The sequence below is a fragment of the Pyrus communis genome, chromosome 17 (assembly GCF_963583255.1).
Source record: "Pyrus communis chromosome 17, drPyrComm1.1, whole genome shotgun sequence".
Lineage (NCBI taxonomy): Eukaryota > Viridiplantae > Streptophyta > Magnoliopsida > Rosales > Rosaceae > Pyrus > Pyrus communis.
Genome location: NC_084819.1, coordinates 18,226,638 through 18,250,770, shown reverse-complemented (window position 1 = coordinate 18,250,770; position 24,133 = coordinate 18,226,638). Strand labels below are relative to the sequence as shown.

The following is a 24,133-nucleotide window of genomic DNA, read 5'->3' as shown; positions in this document are numbered from 1 at the left end:
AAGTTTTGACCTTTACGGCGTCGTTTTAGGAGGTTGAGGGTGGTGGAATGAGAGGCCGAGGAGTGGCTGGACTGTGGATATGGGCAAACCGAAAAGGAGTGGTGGTGGGTCATACCCTCTTATCCTGTGGCTGAATGTTCGACTGAGAGATCGCCAAGAGAAAGAGGAAGAAGACGACGAGGACATGACATATTTCGAGCATTTCAGAAAACCCCACACTCAGAGAGAGAGAGGGAGGAAGAAGAAGGGGAAGATTGGATAGAGAATTGTGGAATAGAAGAGAGAAATGGCAAGGTTGGTGGCTGTGCAACCGCAGCAGAGAAACCCATCGTTCTCTCTCCTCCCTCCTTCCTCTCTCTCTGATTTCAATGGCACCAAACTCCTCCACTCCCAACTCCAGGTTCTCTCTCTCTCTCTCTCTCTCTCTCTCTCTCTCTAAAATATGCATTCTTATGATGCTTTTCTTTAATGGGTAGAATCAAATTTTCCTTTTTGGTGAATCAAATCAACCCATTTGCCGGAAAGTTTATAACTTTACTTGCATGTCATTGTTTTCAACTTAGAAGTTAGAACCCCATGTGTTAATTGTTGCAGTGTAAAAGAAGGGCATCGCAGCCAAGAGGAGGGGCACTGCAAGTTTCAGCATCGAGTGCAAAGAAGATTCTTATAATGGGGGGAACCCGTTTCATCGGCGTCTTCTTGTCAAGACTCCTTGTTAAAGAGGGTCATCAGGTATCCTTATTCTCTTTCTAAATTTCCAAGTTTTCGATTTTTTCATCATTTTCCCACTATGATTTTGCACTCATCATTATGAGTTTGGTGTAACTGTCACGCTGCTACGTGAAATTACTAATCCTGTCATGGAATTAGTGAGAGTGCGTGAATTAGTCATGTCACGCAGCAGTAGTGTGACAGTCACACTTTTCCTTTTGATACATCGATAAGATATGAAATTGAGTTTACTTTTGCAGGTGACTCTGTTTACCAGAGGAAAAGCACCCATTACTCAGCAGTTACCAGGAGAATCCGATGCGGATTACACAGATTTCGCTTCAAAGGTATATAACAGTGTCACTAGGCTTTGAAAGTCCATTATTAACTTCTAATGCTTTCCCAGATTTTCATTTTCTAGTGATCATGTTTGCTAGATTTTGCACTTGAAAGGAGACAGAAAGGACTATGACTTTGTGAAATCCAGTCTTTCAGCTGAAGGCTATGATGTTGTTTATGATATAAATGGTGCGCATGGTCTTACATTTGGCCTCTGCAATTTGAATTTGCCGCACTAGAATAAAGTTCTTGTGTAATATAGCTTACAGTTCTGCTTCATAATCTGTACCTGGAAATTTTCAGGACGAGAGGCAGAAGAAGTTGTGCCGATAATTGAGGGACTACCGAAGTTAGAACAGTAAGAACAGCCTCTGTTGAATCAGCTTATCTTATTAGTAAACCAACTGAAATTATTTCACCTTTATTTTGTGGGGGTTCTCCAGTACCAGGTAATCTCCTCCTGGATATGGTTTGAGATTAGGACTGGTTGTAGAAGTAAACTCTAAATTAGCAAGCATGTGATGCTTCGTATGCAATATTGGCTTTTTTCATCAAAATTAATGGTTAAACAAAACAAGTACCTTTGACTGCAGCTTGCCATTTTATTATCTCAGACGATAATAAACCCGTGTTTTGTTAAATATGTTGTAAATGAGAAAAAGCAGCTGACATTATTGAGGTGTACAGAAGACCAATGGTAACACTGTAGTTAGAGCGAGCTGATGCTTATAGTTCGTTTGAAAACATTCTAAGACTTAATCGAATACTAACATGGTAGGCCTAATGTTTGATGCAGAAAAGATTTAAAAAGTGCACTTCTTTCCAACTTTCCATACATATATATAATGGAAAATTTTGGAAGGTCTAAGAATTCCGCTGAAATCTCAGGTACATATACTGCTCTTCAGCCGGTGTCTATCTCAAATCTGATCAGCTACCTCACTTTGAGGTATGTTTGATGTTACAAATGGCTTACTTTTCATTTTTTCGGTCCTCTTGTACTGTGGTTCAAATCACTCTTGTCATGGCATTGTGGAAATTCGAGCTTAATTCCTAACTTGTTTTTCCTCTATATTACTTTTTATCCTTTCTATTTCATTCTCTTTGTCTTTCGATAATTCTAAACTTGACGAATCCTGGTGGTAGACCGATGCAGTTGATCCAAAGAGCAGGCACAAGGGAAAGCTCGAGACAGAGAACTTGCTCGAATCAAAGGGTGTTAACTGGACTTCAATAAGGCCAGTCTACATATATGGACCATTGAACTATAACCCTGTTGAAGAGTGGTTCTTCCACCGGTTGAAAGCTGGCCGCCCAATCCCAGTTCCAAACTCGGGGATACAAATTACACAGCTTGGTCATGTCAAGGTTAGTGTGAAGTGTCAGTCAGTCATGATGTACTTCTTTAGATTTCTATATTGCATCATTTAAAGGCAAATTTTTATGTGAATTCGTTTTGCAGGACTTAGCGACAGCCTTCATTCAGGTTCTTGGTAACGAGAAGGCCAGCAGACAAGTATTCAACATCTCGGGAGACAAATATGTCACCTTTGACGGACTAGCGAAAGCATGCGCAAAGGTAATTGCTTGCTGAATAAGTTTCTAGACAGGCAAATATTCATAATCTTCTCAAACTAGAGTTTCTCTTATGTTTTCATATTTGTTAGGCTGCTGGTTTTCCTGAGCCGGAGATCGTTCACTACAACCCTAAAGAGTTCGATTTTGGCAAGAAGAAGGCCTTTCCATTCCGTGACCAGGTAAACATGGTCTTAGAGACGTTTTAAGAATTCGATAAGAAGCTAAACAAAACTTGTTCTATTACTTTCATGAAGCCGGAACCTGATTAACCAACTCGGATCATGTAACGCAGCATTTCTTTGCATCGATCGACAAAGCAAAGAGCGTGCTCGGATGGAAACCCGAATATGGCCTGGTGGAAGGTCTTGCAGACTCGTACGACCTAGACTTTGGGAGAGGAACATTCAGAAAAGCAGCTGATTTCTCAACAGATGACATCATTCTTGGCAAAAGTCTTGTCCTCACCTAAATCTCTAAACGTAAATATATTTCGTTGGTATTTTAGTCCAAAGTCCACAAAAATGTAATTTGAAAATTAAACCCTGCGACTAATCTTTCGTTGAATCTGTTCCAATTGGGGTAAGGACATTTCTATATTTTTCTAAATGCAAAGATGAACAAGTTCAAGCAAATCAAACAGCCAGAATCAACAGTGTCGCTGAATCGGTTTCAACAGCGACACTGGAGCAAAAGTAAAGGCCGTAAGATGAGAGAAACTTACATGTCACGGCTATATGTTTCCTTCTCTCTCTCTCTTCTCTCTTCTCGATCTATCTCATCACCTGACTGAAAAAATGCCAAAATTCTTCCACACTCAACCCACATATTCTTTCTGGGCCGCATGCAAATATGGGCAGTCTTGTAGAGATGTTTTGGGCTGTTTTTGGTGTGACAAAGTGTGTATTTTCAGTTTTGAGCCTACCCCAATTCCCTAAACCACAATCCAACGATCGACTTGTTGCCGAAGCCTTTTCTTTTTCTTCTTTCGTATTCTAGATTTTTGGTCAATCGAGAGAATTGAACCTTAAACCTATTATGCCCTAATCGAATTCTAGACCTGAAGACAACTCCAAGCTAAGAAGGCTCGCCGCTTTGCAAAAATTCTGAAGAAATGAACTTCTATCGTACGTAGTTTCACACGAGTTAATTTCTATTCTCAGTTGATGAGAATAGACATTCCATATAGTCCCCAATTTTCCATCCAAATACACCTAATCAATTCAAGGAAGGTTCCTACATTGAAAAAGAAAAAGTGCCAAATAAAGGTACTTGAAAATCAGCGGCTCAAAATCAGGGCATTAAACAAATAGAATCTTGACCATTAAATCAAAGATCCCAAATTTCTTTATTATTTTTTCCGAAAATATCCCAAATTGACCGAATATTCCTCAAATTTAAAAACATTTTTCGTAATTTCTTTTTCCTATTTTATTACGAAGTGGGTCAAAATAGTGTAGTAGTGGACCCTCAAAAGAACATTATCTTATAACGTTTTTCCCTCCAAAGACCAAAACATTATCCAAAGATTTGGTCGGTAAACGTTATCCTATAAACTAATGGGCCCGCCCGGGCCCACCGTCTCAAACTGCCACACCAAATTAGTATCTGCGTGCTAATTAGATTTAAACGCGTTTTAATTTGGACCAACTAACATAACTAGAAACCTCTGCCAAGCGGCGCGGCCACATGGCATCTTCCCGTGCGGTTGCGGGACACGTAAGAGCTTCAATGGGGGGGCCCAGTTCTATAGAATATCCTAAAAGTGTAAAAGTTGAGGTGAAAAGGTCATTCGGTTTTAGGAGGTGGACCCCGCGTTAGTAAATCCAGGCGGCTGTGAGCGCGCCACGTATCTGTGATCTTCCACGTGGCGAAAAGGGTGTGACTGTCGTGTGATGAGATTAGAGGTTGGTATTTCTTCGTTTGGTGAGAGTCTTAGCAACTTCTGACGGTGGAAAGTGGACATGCAAAACGTTACGTATTTTAATTTGAATTTACCATTTTCTCCCTGCTTTTTATCAAAAGAAATGGGATGATAATAGTTTATTTTAACAAAATAATTAAATTAATCATTTTTTTCTCTTTTGTACGCACGAATATTCTTATTCTTTGCAATTTTGAGGATGTCTACTTCATGCACGTAGCTTGTTTAAGTGATATAATCTTACTCTTTCAACGCGATTATTAAAATGTGATTTATCAAAATCACTCATCTCTTATGAATTTTTATATGTTTAGTAAACATATAAAATCAGAAAAGTATGAATATTTCTATAAAAAAATCATGAAGAACTTATTGAACATAAGTCTGAGAATTGAGAAACATAGCACATAACAATAGGAAATTAAGATGAGACAATACATATATGATTAGGAGTGGGTGGATGGCTTGTCTTTCTGAGAATCTGATATAAAACCATAGTGGGTTTGATCATGAGTTTGTGTCGTGCCCACGTTATTGGATTTAATGTAACACCATGCTTCTACGCTTAATGTGCGATGTGGGATTGGTGCACGTGTGGTCCATTATGTTGTGGTCCCACGTGAGGGAGCGTGTTGAATATAAATCCCACATCGAGGAATTGAGAAAATAAAAAACAATACATAAGTGTATGGTTTCATTCTTAATAATATCGAGCTTTTTGTGAAAAAACACAACACCTAACAATATATTGATTAACGATTATAATATTAGTGTAATTAGGAGTAGGCCAGTGACTTGTCTCTATGAATATTTGATAAAACTGTAACACTTACTATAGTTGTGTGAGTTTAATACATATGAGGACCATCTATTTCTTAATATATTATTGATTATTCTCATTTTACTCTTCCACGAGGGGAGTTTGATTTTTGTAAAATTGAAATCAAACTCAAATTTTCAGCCTAATATGAAAGGATTCTAATCCTAAGTTGTTTGACTTCTTCTTTATTTTGATTTTTATTAAATACAGCGTGGAGTAACAATATCACATGTAATAAAAATGTATTTATTCATTTAAAAAATTTATTTCTTTTGGTAAAATATGTCTTTCATTTGTTTCATTTCACCATATATTTTGAGATCCATGTACATAATGTAGAAGATTTTCCTAGATCGACATGGTAATTAAAGTTCCGGATAATATGAAATGTAAAAGAATAAATACCTCTAATTATACTTTCCAAAATTTGCGTGGCACCTAATATGGAAAATGATGATTGACCAAGACATTTTTTTATGTGTTTTATCTTTAAAAGAAATATGATCCCACTAATAAAAACAAGCATGAAACATATGCTTGCGTAATAGTCCATAGGTCAAATTGGATATGTAATTATTGGAATAACGGTTGGAGACTCAAATGGTGGATATGCAAGCATGATAACTTATATGATGTTCTATATTTTTATTGACAATCAGAATTGCTCCACAGGATCTATAGTTGCCTCAAAAGGTCCAATATACATACATTATTGGACCTTTTGAATAACAGTCAAGATCTCTTATGAAAATTAAACATTTTCGCATAGAAGATGTCAAACATATATTAAACATTCTAAAATAAAAAAGCAATAATTGGAGACAAGAGGTTCGTATGAGAAAACATAAGTAAACGGGTCTCCGCTTGAGCCTTCAAAGATAAAATAAATTATGGACTCGTTTGGATGTATTTTTAAAATGACTAAAAGCGCTTTTAGAGATTATTTTTGGGTCCCAAAAGCACTTGAAGTGCTTTCTGCAATAAGCATCAATTATGTGCTTATTCCAGGAAGCACTTTTAGTGCTTTTCCAGGAATTACTTGCATTTTACTAAGGATTATTCCCCAAATATTTTCCTCAAAAGCGCTTTTAGTCAATTTAAAAGCACATCCAAACGAGTTTTATGTTTCCACAAAGAAATATGATCCCTTAAATCCCTATAAGCACGTCGATTCCCATAATAAATAAATAAAAGCGCGTCGACGTCCACTACTCTGAAATAGTTGTGTAAAAAATGAGAAATAAAAAGGTTATTATCGTCTATGAAATTTTAAATGGTCGGCCTACAGGATCAAAATTTATTCGTTAATTAATTTGGAGCTCATGTCATGCTTCATCAAGGGCCATAATCCTCTCTAAAACTGCCCAATTAATTCCCTACATATATTTGATGTTGATACTAATTAGATAACGTCTTCAAGATCTTTGAATAATATTGTATAAAATGACCAATGGGCCCAATGGGAAAACGTGACTCCACCTTAGACCACAGCAACATTAAAGTACTTACCCTAATCTCACATTTTTACCATAATTGACCAACCGACCCTATTTATCCCATCCAAAAAATGAAATAAAAAAAAATTAGAAATTGCCCCCTCCCCCATTCTATATAAACCACCCCAGCCCACTACCCCAACTCATCAACCAAAACATTGAGTTCTAAACCTTCTTGAAGCAAGAAACACAACCTTTTCTTCCAAACAAACACCAAAAGCCTTAATCTTTCTCTCCATTTTCCTACTTCAAACCTTTTCGCAACCAAAACCCAATTCAGCCTAACCACCATGGCTCCTGAGATCACCACCCCCACCGCCGCTATCGCTGCCACCAAACCACCAAGCGGGCCCAGTAGGGCCTACGTCACCTTCTTGGCCGGTGCGGGAGACTACTGGAAAGGAGTTGTTGGCTTGGCCAAGGGGCTAAGAAAAGTGAAGAGCAAGTACCCGCTTGTTGTGGCCATGCTGCCCGACGTCCCCAAAGAGCACCGCCGGATTCTGATCTCTCAGGGCTGTGTGCTCAGAGAGATCGAGCCTGTGTACCCTCCTCCCAACCAGACCCAGTTTGCCATGGCCTACTACGTCATCAATTACTCCAAGCTTCGCATTTGGGAGGTAACGTTTTTAACTCTTTTAGTGCTTGCGACAGATTTTTCAACGTGACCATCACACGAGTTGGTACACTATGTGTCGTTATATAAATAGTGCGATATGTGTATTAAAAAGTTAATAACTTAAAAAATAAAATTTTTCACCACTTACACAAAAACACGTTGTGTACTACCCGTATTCCTGTCGCAACTAAAAATTTCTCAATGTCTTCTTGCCCTTTTTAACACGTATATGTTTCAAGGTTAACTGGTTTTGACGCGTGTCCTTTTTGTCGGTTAGGTTATTAAAAGGTTGTGATCAATTTTATTAGTTCGTGTTATTTTATAGATAATATTCATATGTGATCCTAATTTTTCAATGCAAATTTTGCAGTTTGTGGAGTACAGCAAGATGATCTATTTGGACGGAGATATTCAAGTTTTTGAGAACATCGATCACCTCTTTGACTACCCGGACAACTACTTCTATGCTGTGAAGGACTGCTTCTGTGAGCCAACTTGGAGCAGTAGCCCACAGTATAAGATAGGGTACTGCCAGCAGTGCCCTAATAAGGTCCAGTGGGACCCTAAGTTGGGGCCCAGGCCTCCCCTTTATTTCAATGCTGGCATGTTTGTGTATGAGCCAAGCTTGCCGGTCTACCATGACCTCCTCAAAACCCTCCAGATTTCTCCCACCACATCTTTTGCCGAGCAGGTAAAATATTACCATTCGACCGACAAAAACCTTTGGTTTAAAAAACATTACTGAATTGTTTTATAATTATTTATTAAGTTTGTAATTTCGTTTTTCCCTGCAGGACTTCTTGAACGTGTATTTCAGGGACAAATACAAGCCCATCCCTTCAAATTACAACCTTGTGTTGGCCATGTTATGGCGTCACCCTGAGAACATTCAACTTGACCAAGTAAAAGTTGTTCACTATTGTGCCAACGTGAGTACTGGTTAAAACATTTTTGACAATATCAATGCACATCCGCTCTTGCTTTAATATCTGCCTACTATTTATAAAATCGTAACACATTTTACTTTTTTTTCAGGGTTCTAAGCCATGGAGATACACCGGGAAGGAGGAGAACATGGAGAGGGAAGACATTAAGATGCTGGTGAAGAAATGGTGGGATATTTACGACGATGAGTCATTGGACTACAAGAATACCGTGGTTTCAACTGAGGCTGATGTGCAGCCATTCAAGGAGGCGGCCCTATCGGAGGCTGGCGTTCCCGACTTCGCTACCGCCCCATCTGCCGCTTAATTGATGCCTGCGGTTGCCCTGATGAGAAATTCAAGTTTATATAATTATACAGGGCGTTGTTTTTTTGTTTAATAATAGTATTGGGGTTGTTTTTGTTGCCTCCCTGGATTATTTGAAATGGGAGGCAACCTCTTTTTTTTTTTTTTTTTTTTTCTTTTCCCGAGAGAGGAGCTTTGTAAGTCCTCCTGTTATGTTTATTAGTTTTACCTCCAAATGTTAAGTTGGTGAACAAAAGGTTAGAAATATATTAATTATTGAATTTATATCTTATTCTGTCACCTTGCACTCTTTATTTTGTTTAAATCTTACACCAAGTTTGCATCTGAATGATTTACTGTTAGATCCCACATCTCCAAAGAGAGAGGATTTTCTATGTCTTATATGTAGATGTTCATTTTTATATAGCACGAGATCTTTTGAGAGCTTACTGGCTTAGGGTTTCGTAAGAACTCTGAAGTTAAGCGAGTTCGCGTTAGAGCAATCCTATGATGGGTGACCTACTGGAAAGTTCTCATATGAGATCCTAGAAACAAAACCGTGAGGGTATGGTCGGGGTTACGGTGGAGTTGAGCCCGAGATGTGGTGAGAGCCTGGACTGGGATGTGACAATTTGGTATCAGAATCAATTCATGGCAGGGTGTGTCGACGAGGACGTTGGGCCCCTAAGGGGTGGATTGTTAGATCCCACATCTCCCAGGGGAGAGGATCCTCTATGCCTTATTTGTACATGCCCACCTCCATATAGCATGAGACATTTTGGAAGCTCACCGGCTTCGGGTTCCGTAGGAACTTTGAAGTTAAGCGAGTTCGCGTGAGAGCAATTCCAGGATAGGTGACCCACTGAGAAGTTCTCATGTGAGTTCCCAAAAACAAAATTGCGAGGGCGTGGTCGAGGCCTAAAACGGACAATATCGTACTATGGTGGAGTCAAGCTCGAGATGTGATGGAGGCCTGGACCAGGACGTGACATTTACGGTTTGTATTATCTTGCAAATAAAACAAACCTGCTACTACCAAACAAAGCAACCTACATGCCCACCTTTATATAGCATGAGACCTTTTGGGAGTTCACCGGCTTCGGGTTCCGTAGGAACTTTGAAGTTAAGCGAGTTCGCGTGAGAGCAATTCCAGGATAGGTGACCCACTGGGAAGTTCTCATGTGAATTCCCAAAAACAAAACTGTGAGGGCGTGGTCAGGGTTTAAAGCGGACAATATCGTACTATGATGGAGTTAAGCTTGAGATGTGATGGGGGCCCGGACCAGGATGTGACATTTACGGTTTGTATTATCTTGCAAATAAAACAAACCTGCTACTACCAAACAAAGCAACCTAGTCGATCCCGATATAAGTTAAAACCAAGAACCGAATGAACAAAACATGCATTGCTAAAATCTGGAGTTAATAAAAGACACTTCCCCCCTCCCCCATGCATTGTTAATGTAGTGGGAAGCATCTCTTATCCTAGAGCAACATGTCGGTTGTTGTGACAATTGCTTTAGGGATTCTTTTTCTTCAAACATCATTTGGGAAATGCCCCTTTAAGTCCTATCGAATCATTGCATGAGTTTAGCTTTAGGAAAAATTATGGTTTCGCATGCGCTTAGCAGGAGCCTTGATTCATCTTAAACATGTGAGACTCACCCTTTGTACTGAAATTGAGTTAACTTGGCTTCTCAAAAAATGAGGAGTTCTTCGTCAAAATACTTTTTTCACAAGATTTACAAAACTTCATGCTTATTGACACATCCTGATCTGAAAAGTCCACTAGAATTTCGAATCGAGCTGTGCTGGCTTCGTCACCTTCTGGGTGTCGGCCAACATAACTTGATTCGAAGTCCTAGTGGACTTTCCGGGTGACGAAGCCAGCACAACTCGATTCGGAGTCCTAGTGGACTTTTCCGGATTGGGATGTGTCACTTATGATGAAAACCGTTAACATTATAAATTACTTTGTAAAGAACAAAAAATCAATTAAAAACGAGATCGTTTATTCAATCAACTGTAGTAAATAGATTGACGGTTCATTATGCTTTTATAAAATCCGTTCATTTGTTTTTACATAGTTCGATAACCAAAAGCGATCTCATTTATTAACTTTTTTGCAAAGATGATCTTTATTAAATTATTTATAACATTAACTCTTCTGGCATAAGCATGAAGTTCGGTTAGTTGGTGATGAAGCGTATTGAGAAGGAATTCCTCCTCTCATTTTTAAGTAACCAAATATTGTTCTCTAAAAAATAATTTTTAGGTGTTCTGCGCTTTTGTAACGAAAATGATTTTTGCACACTAATTGTTACTATACTTTTGTTTATTTTCGATCCTCTATAGTGACAATGACAATCACCACCGTACAAACAGTTAAATTTCTGAAATATTAGATACTTCTTCATTTATCGGTGTCGATTTTTCATCAGTGTCCATGTTGTAATATTATTTTTTTCGGTAACAAAAATTGAAAAATTGAAAAAAGAGGTGGGGGGATGTCCATGTTGTAATATAGGTTTAAAGAAAAACCCAGGAATCTGGGTACCCAAATAATAACCCAATTACGAAAACGAATTCTTTTTCATTTTAATTCTTGCTAAAATTTCAACTGTTTTGGGTCTTTGAGACTGCTGGCTGCTATGTTCTTGCTCTGCTCCTTCAACGCTCTGGAGGGAAGAGCCAAAAGCTGCGTAAATTCAAACATCAGTACAAGGCTGCCAAAAAGGTAAACAGTTAAATTAGTACAAAGACTTATTTTAGATATGTCATCCAGAACTTGATTTTAATCTTATTTTGTTCTTTGTAATTCAAAAATTATCATTTTATTCTTTGAAACTCAAAATTCACTTCATTTTGTCCCTTGGAACTCGATTTGATTCCATTTTACCCTCTGAAACTCGAAAGTTGTCTTTATTAAACTCAAAATTCGCTCACATTACCTTAGATCTATTACTTTCTTATGTGGTTTGATTTGGGTGCGCTAGGCTAACCAATTTATATTTTATTTTTTCTCTATCTTCAATTTATTTTAAACTTAATATTCTCTAATTGTTGCAAGTTAACGCATAATGGAGATTTATAACCTTTTTTTTTTTGCACATGTGCATAGTGTTATTGTTCTACATATGTTTTAGGAGGCGAACTATAAGTTTCGGGGAGAAAAGAGAGTTCAAAGTCAAAATTGAACGAATTTTGAGTATCAAGTAGCAAACTAGTGACTTTTGAGTTACAGGGGCAATGTGAGATCAAAATAAAGTTCCAAAGGGTGTAACTAAAAATGAGCCTAGTAAAAATAATTGGATTAAAATAAATGGAATCCTCTTTATGAAATATAATGAATTCTTAACAACAAGTAGATCTACGCCAGGGGAATTAGTAACGTGTGAGGAAAATTTGGTACAAAAGGCTGTGGATACATTTATTGATCATGGAATCCGCGGACAACCAATGAGGGACGGTCATAATAAGGTCTACCATTCGTTTTCAGATGTAATGAAAGGAAAAGAGGGAAGATTTCATGATACTCTGCTTGAATGAAGCAACAATTTTGACCCAATTAGCTAGAAAATTTATTGCAGCTGGTGTGGACTGTTGGGCGTTGGATAATGTTGGGATGAACTTGGATCTTAGTTTTCCAGTTTGACAGTGATCGGTCACCGGCATAGGCAGTACCAAACCAATAGGTTTCACCTTTATTAGAAAAGTAATACTAAGAAGATTAAAATTTTATACTAAATTTTATAAATCAAATGATATGGTTGTTGATGATTAGATTATTATTAACGTGTTTATTTTTTGTTGGTAATACATTACATAGTTTGCAAATTTAATCTAAAAAATTAATTTACGAAAGAATTCTTAGATTGAGACAACGAGAGCAGAAGCCACCTATGAACCCACCGACCAAAAGAAATAATCAGATGAGGATTCTGATTGTCATCGCTTTAAATGCTGTGCATGACAAAGCAGCTCAACTAGTGTTTTCTAGAAGCAACCATTTGTTGGTTTTCTAATTTCATAATTGTTTTTTCAAAGACATAATCGTTGTTCTTTTATATTAGTTTGATCTTAAGAGAAATAACACAATACTACACGTTGTTGCTCTCTTTGACATGTATGCTTGTGTTTGACAATTAATTTACTTATTCATTATGCGGTCCGAGATTAGGGATGTAGATTTTCGTTTTTGCTTATTTAATTGGGTTGGATTTTTATGTATCCATTTTCCCCCAATACATTTGGATTTATTTTGCCTTGCTATGTGTTGGCCTATAACCTTCTTTCGGATTAATGAAATTTACTTTTCAGACCAAAAACAAAAGAAAAAGAAAAAAAAAAAAAAGATGAAAATCACACACCAGGTGTGTGTGAATATAAAAATTTTAAAATGAAGAAAATATATGACAAAGAGAGACGTTTGAGAGAAATGTGAGTTAATTTTACATGTGAACGAGGTTTGAAAAAAAAAAAGTCCAAAATTTAATGTGTGAAATTACATTACTTCTCATGATTTTATTTTGTGATAGAATATCAAATTGTTTTTTTACCCTCTTTTGGTTTAACCAGAAGGCAGAAACACATAACAGCCGTTGTAATCTTTAACTGGAAATGAATACACGGCGATTTGGGATGAAAACTTGAGTTAGTCAATGCCCATATCTGATTGATTATGAACACCAAAGTCGAGGTAAGCTCAAACCATACTAGAGATATTGATTGTAAACTACAGATACCATACAAATTCTCCGGCAGATCATCGGGGCCAACAATGCGACACGATCCTTCTGTACGGCCTGTGTTAAGTTGATAACGCAGAGCTCGCATCGTATAGGCATCTCCATCTCGTAGAAGGGATTCTTCAAGACGTAATCCGTGTACAACTCATAGATGTGTTTCAAGAGACCTTCCATGTGCTGTGTCCCAGGCTCAGAGACAACAAAGAACTTTGTCCCTGCAAATGGTGAAAATATATATCATCACTTTCACAATCCAAGACACCTTCAAAATTTCCAGAAAAATGTTCTCTTCCCAGGATAAATTAAACAGCCACAGGCATAAGGAAATTGAAACCAACATCCTGCTCAATAAGAATGTCTTGATTCAAAAGGAATGAAAAGGCCAAGCCTAACGTAAGAGAGACTCAATTACTCTAAAATCAGAAACAATAACACTTGTCAGCACTCAAACAACCAGAAACTTCGGGCTGAACAAATTCCAAACCAGGCAGATGGATCCGAGTCAATATCCAGGATACTAAACCAACTCATTCGCCTTATGAAATTCAAGTATAGTGGTTGTCAAGATGTGTAAGATGTACAGTGTTGGGATCTAGCATATAGAAACTAGAACGAGCTAAAAAAAAAAAAAAGTTTCACGCTTTCTATAACTAGAACAAAGAAGATCCTAGTTATGTGGAAATCGATAACATCACGCAAGATTACATAGAGGAAAACTCGTGTCCATAGCTCATCTTCAAAATACAGAACCGCAAGATAGATGTTGTTGTTGACACCAAACGGCGTACGAAAGCACCACGATTAGTTGTGTCAGTTAACAGATCAACTCACTCAATCCCAATATTTAGCAGTCACCTCACTTGCGAAACACTCGTTGCGTACCCATCTTCCAAATTACAGAACCACAAGATATAAGTTGCCCAAATCTTACACTAAATGGCTTACAAGAGCACTGCCATTAGCTGTGTCAGACATCGCGGAAATCAACTTGCTCGATGACAATGTTGAGCATTCTCCACCAGATTGCAACCTAAATTACAACCTAAATTGGTCCTGAACTACTGCAATGCACAACAGAATTCACAAATAGGACTAGCAACAGATAGATAGCCAACTTATTCCGCGATACAAAATCTTCTCAACTTAAGCTCACCCAATTCAAAGGCTCACTAACTTTACCTTGTACATTCTATACAAAACTTACAATCTGCAAATTTGAAATCAATTAAATTTAAGTGAGACTTCAATATTTCAATTGCAAATTAGTCCTAAACACAAATCTTTCAAGCTTGTTAACCACAAAATTCACCAAATTTTGCCAATGCGACCGAAACCCGTTAAATTACAGTACAAATTCTAGAGAAAGGGAAAAAGGTCAAGATTTTGAAATGTACCAGTGAGTGATTGGAAGCAATTAAGATCGAAGGTGTCAGCTTGAAGGAGTTCGATTCCGAAACAGCCCGATACCGGCGACAGCTGCTGAGAAATGGCGTGCATCGAGTGCCACAAGCTGGCAACCCTCAAGGTATCGTTCGTGCCCATCCTTCCCGCCGATCCGTAATCCTAATTTTGTTTCCAAAAGAACAATCGAAATTCGTGAACTTTCATGTTTGGTTGCTGAGAAAACAGAGGAAAATAAATGGGAAAATTGAAATCTCTAGGGTATTGTTACATTGTAGTAGATCAAGCCGCCTGGTTTGTTGATGATGTAGAGACTGTAAATTGCTGCCATTTCCAAGGGCTATTTCGGAATCCAAGAAAAACACCTTCAGTCCAGATTCATGAGTATTGGAGAGAAGACTCGTGACGTAGAAGTTGGGTCCGACCCGAACCCCGTGACCGGATCCGGAGCCTCCAAGTTAGTTGGCGCCTTATTTGCCTGTGTGAGTAGCAGCAACGTTTCTGCTTGTCAGTGGATGACACGGCAAACTACCGAGTTCGTAGCTTCCGAGTTCCGATTTTGTGACTGGGAACTATCCACGCCTCCTCCACTGAGTCGACAACCAAACTCGTCCATCGCCGAAAGCTTTAACGACTCTTTCATGTCGGCACACACACTTGCTCCCTCCTAATCTCATCTCCCTCTCCCTAAAAATTCATCGCCAACGGGTGTGAAGCTAAACTCCGAGCCATCGATCGAGATCAATGGCTTAAAATTCACCTACCCAGGAATTAACAGCCACCCGCTGCCGGGATCTAAGCCGCTGATCGAGGACTTCAATCTCACCCTCAACGCCGGTGACCAATGCCTCCTCATCGGATCCAACGGCGCGGGGAAAACCACGATCTTGAAGATCCTGGGCGGCAAGCACATGGTCGAGCCCCACATGGTTCGCGTGCTCGGAAGGTCGGCGTTTCACGACACAGCCTTGACCGGCTCCGGCGACCTCTCGTATCTCGGCGGAGAGTGGCGGCGAGATGTAGCGTCCGCCGGGTTTGATGTCCCGATACAAATGAACATGTTGGTATTAGGTACATTAATCGTTACTTACTACAAAAGTCTAGTGTTATTTTTCTTCACAGTTCGATTCTTGATAAAAGCAAATTTGAATTACATTATTACTAACTCATTGTAAGGTTAAACCGACCCCCTTTCTCTTAGTGTAGGTATTATTGTTTGTCTAAAAAACAAACACATTTAGATACATTAATTGAGTCTTTCAAATTTAAAGAATCTTAAATAAAATTAATTGATCAAAAAATAAATTAAAATGCGTATGTTAATAAATTCAAATATTTAATAGGAGACATTAAATAAAATATTCATTAATTAATTTGAATTAAGAACACATCAAGGACAATAATCTAACATCATATTTTTATTAAATTTCAACCTTTTTCAAGAATTTTTATTAAATTTCAACCTTTTTCAAGAATTAAAGAAAAAAAAAAAACTTTTTTTAAGTTATCATGCGGTTGGATAGGTAGCTTCCATGGCAATGCCACATAGACCTTCCTTGGCTGGCACGTCTCTTTGTAACCTAATGTATCCACTCTCCCCCCACTCTTTGCCCCAAGAATTCTTGAGCAGCCAATACTTAGTCCCATCATTACTAGTACCGTACCCAACTGCAGTCACTTCATGGCTTAAGTTTGTACCACATGGTCCAGTGTACACGCCACTCGAATAATACCTGAATTCCTCTGCGTTAATATCAATGGCAACAGAAACCGGCTGGTTCGCAACAGCCTTCAACAATGCATCTTCGTTGTTTGCAGGCACATTCTCGTAGCCGGTTATGGTTATGGCACCAGATGCAGGAGCAGTAGTAGTTCTGCAAATTCCTCCATCTTTAGCCTGGTAAGGGTAATTATCTTCAGTTGCAAGGCTTTTGTTGCTTTTGATCATGTAGTCATACGCAACCTTTGAATTACCTCCGTCGCAGCCGTGATCGTAACTGCTTGTGTCACAATCAATTAGCTCTTGTTCTGATAATGAAATTAGGTTTCCTGTTTTGAGTTTGTTAAGCCCTTCTACGGTTGCCACTGTTGCGAACGCCCAACAACATCCTGTAAATATCATTTGAGTTAGATAAATTATTTAAAAACTTCATTTTAATCCCTAAAAAAGACCAAGTTTTTAATAGTACTGTATGTAAGATGAAAAACTAACAATAGTCCTTTAACTTGTGTCCATGTCAGCTTATATATTCCATGTTAGAATTTAATTACTTTTTTATGAATTTATTGTACTTTTAGTTTGCCTATATTACCCTTTTAAGGGATTCAAACATGCAGAAAAATTGAAAAGCATTTTGTAAATCATAACTAATGTATAAGGCCTATGCAGAAATTATTGGACCTAAAGGACTAAACATAAAAAGTACAAACCGTACCAAATTGGCCGGATCTAATGGACTAAAACATAAAAAATACAAACTGTGCCAAATTGATCGTATTGAATCTATCAGACCTAATGAACTAAAACATAAAAAATACAAACCATACCAAATTGATCGTACTGAATCTATCGGACCTACTGAACTAAAACATAAAAATACAAATTGGAACCAAATTGACCGTGCCAAATCTATCAGAACTAAACTATATAACGTACCTAATTTATCAAACCTAGTGAACTAAAACATAAAAAATACTAATCGCACAATATTGACTGTACCGAATCTATCATACCTAAACTATATAATGTACCTAATTGACTATACCGAAACTATCGGACCTAAATTAGTGCATTCTTCACCCAATATCAATTTGAATAAATATAAAAATTAAAAATTAAAAAAAAATTAAAAAAAAAGTAGGTAGTTATAGACAATAAAGATAGCATTTTTTAGATAATGAAGATGGAGGTTATGGGTGATAATGAACCTACGGTTACCTTTTCAAACTTTGATGGTGGAGGTTACATTGTAGACAATAAATATGGCATTCTTGTTAATTGTAGTAAAACTTGTGGTTTTATTGTAAGTGACATGTCATAATGCATTAGAATTCAAGATCTTTTTTAGTTATTGAAAACCTTCCAAGTTATATTCTAAAAATAATCTTTGACAAACCCTTATCTCTAAAATTCCCTTAAATTGAGAATCTGACAACATAACATAAACATCTTACACTGTCTTAATATAATCAGTATAAGAAAGAAAAAAAATTACATTACATGCATGTATTATCTCGTGCAAATGACTAGAAATTGCTTACCACAGTCATAACCTTGGCTTTTGAGCAGGGTCATATCGACTATAAACATATTAATTATTGGTTGAATGCGCTATCCAGGTTCAGATTTTGGAAACATAACCGTCGTGTGTTTTCAAACAATCAAACAAGAACACATATTACATGATCTATGAAAGTAAAACCTCATAGAGATAGCTTAATCTTGCATGCTTACCACATTGCCCTTGGTATTTGACCGTGGTCACAGCGCCAATTGAAAAATAATCCTTAGATTTTGGCACATCGGTGACATTTTCATATCGAAAATTGGTATCTGGAGCTGCTTTGGAAGAGTTGGACATGATCTCTGGGAGGTGTATCCTCTTGTAGCCTTGACTCGTCGCCTGAAATTCCTCGTTAGTTAGGTCAGCAAACTTATTGATGTCAAGCCTGTACTTGTTTTCGCTCTTCTTGTTAAAACCTTCTATAAACTCCACACTGGACTTGAATGTCCTGTAACGCCTGTCTTTCTCTTGTGCATCCTTGTAAACACGTCCATGTCGAGCCATCCACTCCTTGTGCCTCTCCAACATGATTTGTTCGTCCTCAGAAAGTTGACGACTACAAAAAGCTTGGGAGGAGCAGAAGCCCAAAACGAGAACCAGAAATAAGGCGAGGGATTGGCCTTGGTTTGTGATGAGTAGAGCCATGATATTGGTAAGCACTTGGAGTACTTTAGATAAGTTATCTTGGTATACAACACATTCAGCATGGCGTGGGATTTTATACACAATATTTTACATGCAAAGCAAAATGGCCAAGAATTTTCTACACGTGCAATAAACTCCCCCATCTTTATTTTAGGGTGTAAAATGGGTTTAATTTCAAAAATAACAACAAAAACTTGTTTATTTTTTTTACTCACTCATCATTTAGTGTAAATAATCATAATATCGTATGTACTAAAAATATAGCTCATTTATCTTCTACCATTTATGATGTTTTTTTATTTGTAAGACCCTCCTTTTGTGATCTTTACATCGTGAACTACAATTGTATTAGATTTTATATTATTTTTTTATGCAGTATTTGATTTGATAGTTTACTTCATCCTCATTGTGTTTATTTGATTCGAACGTTTTAGTGTTATGGATATTTTTTTGGGAATGTTTTTTTCAGGTTCTAAATTTAACTGGAACATTAAACGGTATTTGACTGGAAACATTAAAATCAAAGAATCAAGCAAAATAAAGTTCATGTCACCAAACGGAATATCCACATTTAATGTACACAATTTCAGGTTCTAAATTTCATGACGGTTTTGGATTAATTGAGGTATTTGAGAGAAAGGAAATACCAACATGAATGTAATTCAAAGCAATTATTATCCATTAATTTATAAACAACAGCACTTTACAACCGATGAACAATAAACATAAAGAAAATAATAAATCAGCTAATTTAATTAAACCATCACACTTATCACAAATTAGCAGCATGCTGATGTTGCAGGTGGTTTAAGTTATTATGCGGTTGGATAAGTAGCTTCCATAGCAATGCCACATAACCCTTCCTTGGCGGGCACGTCTCTTTGTAATCTCATGTATCCACCCTCTCCCCAATCTTTGCCCCAAGAATTCTTGAGCAGCCAATACTTGGTCCCATCATTACTAGTACCGTACCCAACTGCAGTCACTTCATGGCTTAAGTTTGTACCACATGGTCCAGTGTAGACGCCACCCGAATAATACTTGAATTCCTCTGCGTCAATATCAATGGCAACAGAAACCGGCTGGTTGGCAACAGCCTTCAACAATGCATCTTCGTTGTTTGCAGGCACATTCTCGTAGCCGGTTATGGTTATGGCACCAGATGCAGGAGCAGCACTAGCAGTTTTGCAAATTCCTCCATCTTTAGCCTGGTAAGGGTAATTATCTTCAGTTACAAGGCTCCTGTTGCGGTTGATCATGTAGTCATACGCAACCTTTGAATTACCGCCATTACATCCGTGATTGTAACTGCTCGTGTCACAATCAACTAGCTCTTGTTCTGATAGTGAAATTAGGTTTCTTGTTTTGAGTTTGTTAAGTCCTTCAATGGTTGCTACTGTTGCGAATGCCCAACAACACCCTGTAAATATCATTGAATTAGATAAATTGTCATTGAAACTAAGACCACTGATTAAATTGAAAATCTGGAAACGTAAACATCTTATGTTGTCTGCATATAATCAGTATATATTAGAAGAAAAAAATTACGTTATATGCATGTATAATTTCGTGTAGATAACTAGATATTAGGCAAGAATTCATGCATACCACACTCATATCCTTGGTTCTTGACCGCGGTCACAGCGCCAGACAATCTCCAATCCACAGAAGATGGCACATTACTGACATTTCCATATCGAAAAGGAGATGCTATCAAAGAGTCGGACATGAACCCTGAACGTTGCTTTCTCTTGTAGCCATTGCGCATTGGCTGAATTTCCTCGTTAGTTTTGTCCGCAAACTTATTGACACTGAGCGTGTACTTTTTTCCCTCCTTGTTTTTGTTAAAAGCTTGTACAAATTCCACATTGTTCTTGAATATGTTGTGGCGCATCTCCTTCTCTTGTGCATCATTATAAGTGCGTCCATGTTGAGCCATCCACTCCTCATGCCTGACAACCGTGATTTTGTTGTCGCCATAAAGTTGGCGACTACAAAGTGCTTTCGAGGAGCAGAAGGCCAAAATGAGCATGAGAAATGAGGCCAAGCAGAGGGATTGGCCTTGGTTTGTGATGAGAAGAGCCATGATGGTAAGGACGTAGTTGGAGTAAAGGTAAATCTTAGTGTGCTAAAGAATTTGCCCTAGCTAGGATTGGTATCTGCATGGGATTTTATAGACCAAAACTTTTACATGCAAAAACGGACATGGGATCTTCTACGCGTGCAATAACACTACTCACCAAATGCATCCTATTTTTAGCGTGCAAATAACTCCCTAAACGATCATACACGTCGGATCATACCTTCACAACCAGCAAGCGGCTTGCTGCTCCACCAATATTGCCTTGTCATACCATTGGAATCTTCCAATGGGTTTGTTGGTTTTGAAGTTAGTCATGATTCTGCTTTGTCAAGGCAACCGCCCCAGTTAAGATTAGCAAAAACCATTAATTGAAGAAATCAAAATCAACAAGCCACTTATTGGATTGTTATTGCGGTGTTGGTGCGACAGAGCGGCGGTGCCGTGGCAGGTGGTGGAGCAGCAAGGCATGGTGGTGGCGTAGCGATATGATAGTAGCAACGGCAAGCTTGGTCATTTTATAATTTTCTTCCTAATATATATATATATATATATATATATATATATATATATATATATTGATATGAATTTGCACCGTATGAGTTTGATTAGATATTTTTTTACCACAAGATGTCGCATTGCCACTAGGAATATTTGGTGGAATTTGTACCGTGCAAGAACAAACAGTAACTAGTCAACGACGTCTGTAACCCAATTTCATAAAGCTTGACACCTAACAGCTTGTGTTACTCTGATACGAGCTTAAAACAAAAAACTGAAAAATGAATAACAGTTAGGTCATTGGGATTAATTAGCTCAGTGGTAAGCGGATAAGTCTAATGTTCGAAAGTCTCAAATGTAACAAAGAAAAAAAATGAACGACGATGCCGTGCGTATAACAATTCGGATTTGGATCCCCTCCTATGCAACTGGTCGGATCCTCCTGGTTAGTAGACCGTTGGATTTTTATGAATTTCTAAAAGTTATAATAATTGTAGCTGTTAGATAAAAATTCAGCGGTCCACTAACATTGGTCAAGAGGATCCCGACCAGTTGACTAGGACAGGATCCAAATCCTAACAATTCTATCTAGCAACATTAATCTCCATGATATCTCTGGTACATTGACTTATGGTTGACCGATTGAACCAGCTGAACCGGATGGTTGACCCGTTGAACTAATCAGATCGGCTGAACGGAATGGTTGACTCCGCGAACCGGGTCGGATCGGCTGAACCGGACAGTTGGCTTGGCGAACCGGGTCCGACCGAGCGAACCGGGTCCGACCGAGCGAACCGGGTCCGACCGAGCGAACCGGGTCCGACCGAACGAACCGGGTCCGACCGAACGACCGGGTCCGACCGAACGAACCGGATCCGACCGAACGAACCGGATCCGACCGAACGAACCGGGTCAGGCCATCGAACCGAGTCGGACCGCTCCGACCGGGTAAGCGGGCCTTGGGCCAGCGAAAGGGGGCCAGACCTTAGTGTAAAAAAGCTTGAGTTAATAAAATCCATTAAAAAAAAAAAGGGGGAAATGATATGGACAGAAGAATTCCACTTCAACATTGCAAACAAAAAGGTTGGCGAAGTTGAACGATCGTTCAAGCTTGCACGCAAAGTACAGACTGACCTCAAAATCTCCTAAAGACCTGAAATTTCATCAAAATCCAAAGAAGCACGGCAACTATAGACCTCGCACCAAACCCTAAAAGCTACTCATCAAATTAAAATTAAAAACATCCGGACCTAAAATTTCATACAAAATAAAAAAAAAAAAAAAAAAAAAAATCGAAACAGAATCAGATGCAGATCTAAATCGAAGACCAGATCCAGCACCGACCAAATAATTCTAAACCAAATCAAATCTGACCTATAAATCATAAAGCCTGGGGGTTATCATTCATCATCACTGCAGAATCAGAAATCAATGGCAATCGGAGAAGAAATGGTTGAGAGAGAAACGGGGCTGGGTTTTCATGGAAGAGTAGAAGGAGAGAACGCGACGACCGTTGATGTACCAGGGAGGAGAGAATTAGGGTTAAAGCCTTTATATAAGAAAGCAAATCATGGTTTTTTTAACTTCCGATTTTGCCCCTGGAGATTGTTTGAATTACAAATTTGATTTGGGTTGTTGACTACAACGGAGCCCATAATCAGAAGCCCGTTCTCTTATTTTTTTGAGGCTTTATTTTGGTCTGTAACTTGCAATAAACAAAAGTATTTCGAGTCTTTATTTTGGTTTCTAACTTGCAATAAACAAAAGTATTTTTTGAGGCTTTATTTTGGTCTATAACTTGCAATTTATGATATATATAGCAGATTGCGAGTTGGTTCATGCCTATCAGAAGAACAACTTTGTGTTAGACGGTCTTCACAATTGGAGTTATTTATTTGATGATATGACAGGAGCTCATAAGACTCCAACTATTTGTGAATAATTTATTGAGTTGTTTTTGAACTTTTTTTTTCTCTCTCCAAAATAAAACAAAACTAATCCACATTTCTCTACTCATTTGCTCCCATAAAATTTCAAAACTTTTCACACAGCTACACAGTGTGGATTTTTTTTTAAATTTATTTATAATGAAAATCTTACTGTGACATTATCTCAAATTGATCATCCATTGTATTAATTTTTAAGATTTCCTCAGTCCAACAATTGAATTAATTAAAGTCAGATGTATAGTAAATGAAACTTCTTGATGTGTGTACATGTATAATGTGACACCTACAAACAGAATATAGTTTGAAGATATAAAAAAAAAAAAAAAAAAATCAGAGGAGAGACGGCAAAGTTGTGTAAATTGCCTGAAAAAATGATGGTGCAAATCCTGTTAAGATTGTGACCTAATTAAATCTTTAACCTGATTCAAATGCACAAGCAAGACGTTGCAAGATTTAATCAATAGCCCTAACTTTGTAGCCAAGCATCCAATTTCAAATTCCATGCACAGCAACAATAACGACACTATCCTTTGCTAGCGGACTATCTTCAAGGACACCTACACTAAGGACGATAAGGAACTCAAAGCCATCATCCACAACCCTTACAACGACAAGAGTGAAATTTTACTCTCAACACTGGATAAGATATGGACAACGAGACGAATGAGACGATGGTCATTCGTCGTTGAGGACATTCGTGTTCCGCCTCCTATGAGTCACTTGAGTCTACAAGTTGCGGTGCTTAATCGTTCGAAGTAACATAAATGATTGACATGAGATGAGATTAGGGTTCGTTGAAGTTCATCACAGAAACT

The 24,133-nt window shown here is 38.0% G+C and overlaps 5 protein-coding genes across 5 annotated transcripts; 2 read left to right on the top strand and 3 right to left on the bottom strand.

Moving 5' to 3' along the window:
• The first annotated feature begins 166 nt into the window (after positions 1 to 166).
• LOC137722319 (chloroplast stem-loop binding protein of 41 kDa b, chloroplastic-like) lies at positions 167 to 3,202 on the top strand. The gene is made up of 10 exons (XM_068461287.1): positions 167 to 400; positions 595 to 732; positions 972 to 1,058; positions 1,149 to 1,239; positions 1,354 to 1,408; positions 1,939 to 1,999; positions 2,197 to 2,418; positions 2,513 to 2,629; positions 2,718 to 2,807; positions 2,921 to 3,202. The coding sequence occupies exons 1-10, from the start codon at positions 287 to 289 to the stop codon at positions 3,095 to 3,097; spliced, it is 1,152 nt and encodes a 383-aa protein (XP_068317388.1). The 5' UTR covers positions 167 to 286; the 3' UTR covers positions 3,098 to 3,202.
• Positions 3,203 to 7,027: 3,825 nt separating this feature from the next.
• On the top strand, positions 7,028 to 8,997 carry LOC137722531 (galactinol synthase 2-like). The gene is made up of 4 exons (XM_068461556.1): positions 7,028 to 7,482; positions 7,852 to 8,172; positions 8,276 to 8,410; positions 8,517 to 8,997. The coding sequence occupies exons 1-4, from the start codon at positions 7,156 to 7,158 to the stop codon at positions 8,730 to 8,732; spliced, it is 999 nt and encodes a 332-aa protein (XP_068317657.1). The 5' UTR covers positions 7,028 to 7,155; the 3' UTR covers positions 8,733 to 8,997.
• A 4,333-nt stretch (positions 8,998 to 13,330) lies between these two features.
• On the bottom strand, positions 13,331 to 15,329 carry LOC137723423 (uncharacterized). Its single transcript, XM_068462616.1, has 3 exons — positions 15,131 to 15,329; positions 14,853 to 15,021; positions 13,331 to 13,673 (listed from the first exon to the last, which is right to left on the bottom strand). The coding sequence occupies exons 1-3, from the start codon at positions 15,188 to 15,190 to the stop codon at positions 13,426 to 13,428; spliced, it is 477 nt and encodes a 158-aa protein (XP_068318717.1). The 5' UTR covers positions 15,191 to 15,329; the 3' UTR covers positions 13,331 to 13,425.
• A 1,037-nt stretch (positions 15,330 to 16,366) lies between these two features.
• LOC137721692 (senescence-specific cysteine protease SAG39-like) lies at positions 16,367 to 18,788 on the bottom strand. The gene is made up of 2 exons (XM_068460717.1): positions 18,314 to 18,788; positions 16,367 to 16,968 (listed from the first exon to the last, which is right to left on the bottom strand). Exons 1-2 carry the CDS (start codon positions 18,786 to 18,788, stop codon positions 16,367 to 16,369), a joined length of 1,077 nt encoding a protein of 358 aa, XP_068316818.1.
• An 815-nt stretch (positions 18,789 to 19,603) lies between these two features.
• On the bottom strand, positions 19,604 to 20,874 carry LOC137722142 (senescence-specific cysteine protease SAG39-like). The gene is made up of 2 exons (XM_068461117.1): positions 20,397 to 20,874; positions 19,604 to 20,208 (listed from the first exon to the last, which is right to left on the bottom strand). The coding sequence occupies exons 1-2, from the start codon at positions 20,872 to 20,874 to the stop codon at positions 19,604 to 19,606; spliced, it is 1,083 nt and encodes a 360-aa protein (XP_068317218.1).
• Between the last annotated feature and the right edge of the window lie 3,259 nt (positions 20,875 to 24,133).

Excerpts from the sequence above, each read along its gene's own strand:
- LOC137723423 (XM_068462616.1), bottom strand. The coding sequence starts at position 15,190 with ATGGCAGCAATTTACAGTCTCTACATCATCAACAAACCAGGCGGCTTG. Across the intron at positions 15,022-15,130 it reads GCGGCTTGATCTACTACAAT|GATTACGGATCGGCGGGAAG; the intron begins GTAACAATACCC and ends AAACAAAATTAG. Across the intron at positions 13,674-14,852 it reads TTGCTTCCAATCACTCACTG|GGACAAAGTTCTTTGTTGTC; the intron begins GTACATTTCAAA and ends CACCATTTGCAG.
- LOC137722531 (XM_068461556.1), top strand. The coding sequence starts at position 7,156 with ATGGCTCCTGAGATCACCACCCCCACCGCCGCTATCGCTGCCACCAAA. Across the intron at positions 7,483-7,851 it reads CCAAGCTTCGCATTTGGGAG|TTTGTGGAGTACAGCAAGAT; the intron begins GTAACGTTTTTA and ends CAAATTTTGCAG. Across the intron at positions 8,173-8,275 it reads CCACATCTTTTGCCGAGCAG|GACTTCTTGAACGTGTATTT; the intron begins GTAAAATATTAC and ends TTTTCCCTGCAG.
- LOC137722319 (XM_068461287.1), top strand. The coding sequence starts at position 287 with ATGGCAAGGTTGGTGGCTGTGCAACCGCAGCAGAGAAACCCATCGTTC. Across the intron at positions 733-971 it reads TTGTTAAAGAGGGTCATCAG|GTGACTCTGTTTACCAGAGG; the intron begins GTATCCTTATTC and ends TTACTTTTGCAG. Across the intron at positions 1,409-1,938 it reads GGACTACCGAAGTTAGAACA|GTACATATACTGCTCTTCAG; the intron begins GTAAGAACAGCC and ends CTGAAATCTCAG.
- LOC137721692 (XM_068460717.1), bottom strand. The coding sequence starts at position 18,788 with ATGGCTCTACTCATCACAAACCAAGGCCAATCCCTCGCCTTATTTCTG. Across the intron at positions 16,969-18,313 it reads CAAATACCAAGGGCAATGTG|GATGTTGTTGGGCGTTCGCA; the intron begins GTAAGCATGCAA and ends TGATATTTACAG.
- LOC137722142 (XM_068461117.1), bottom strand. The coding sequence starts at position 20,874 with ATGGCTCTTCTCATCACAAACCAAGGCCAATCCCTCTGCTTGGCCTCA. Across the intron at positions 20,209-20,396 it reads GAACCAAGGATATGAGTGTG|GGTGTTGTTGGGCATTCGCA; the intron begins GTATGCATGAAT and ends TGATATTTACAG.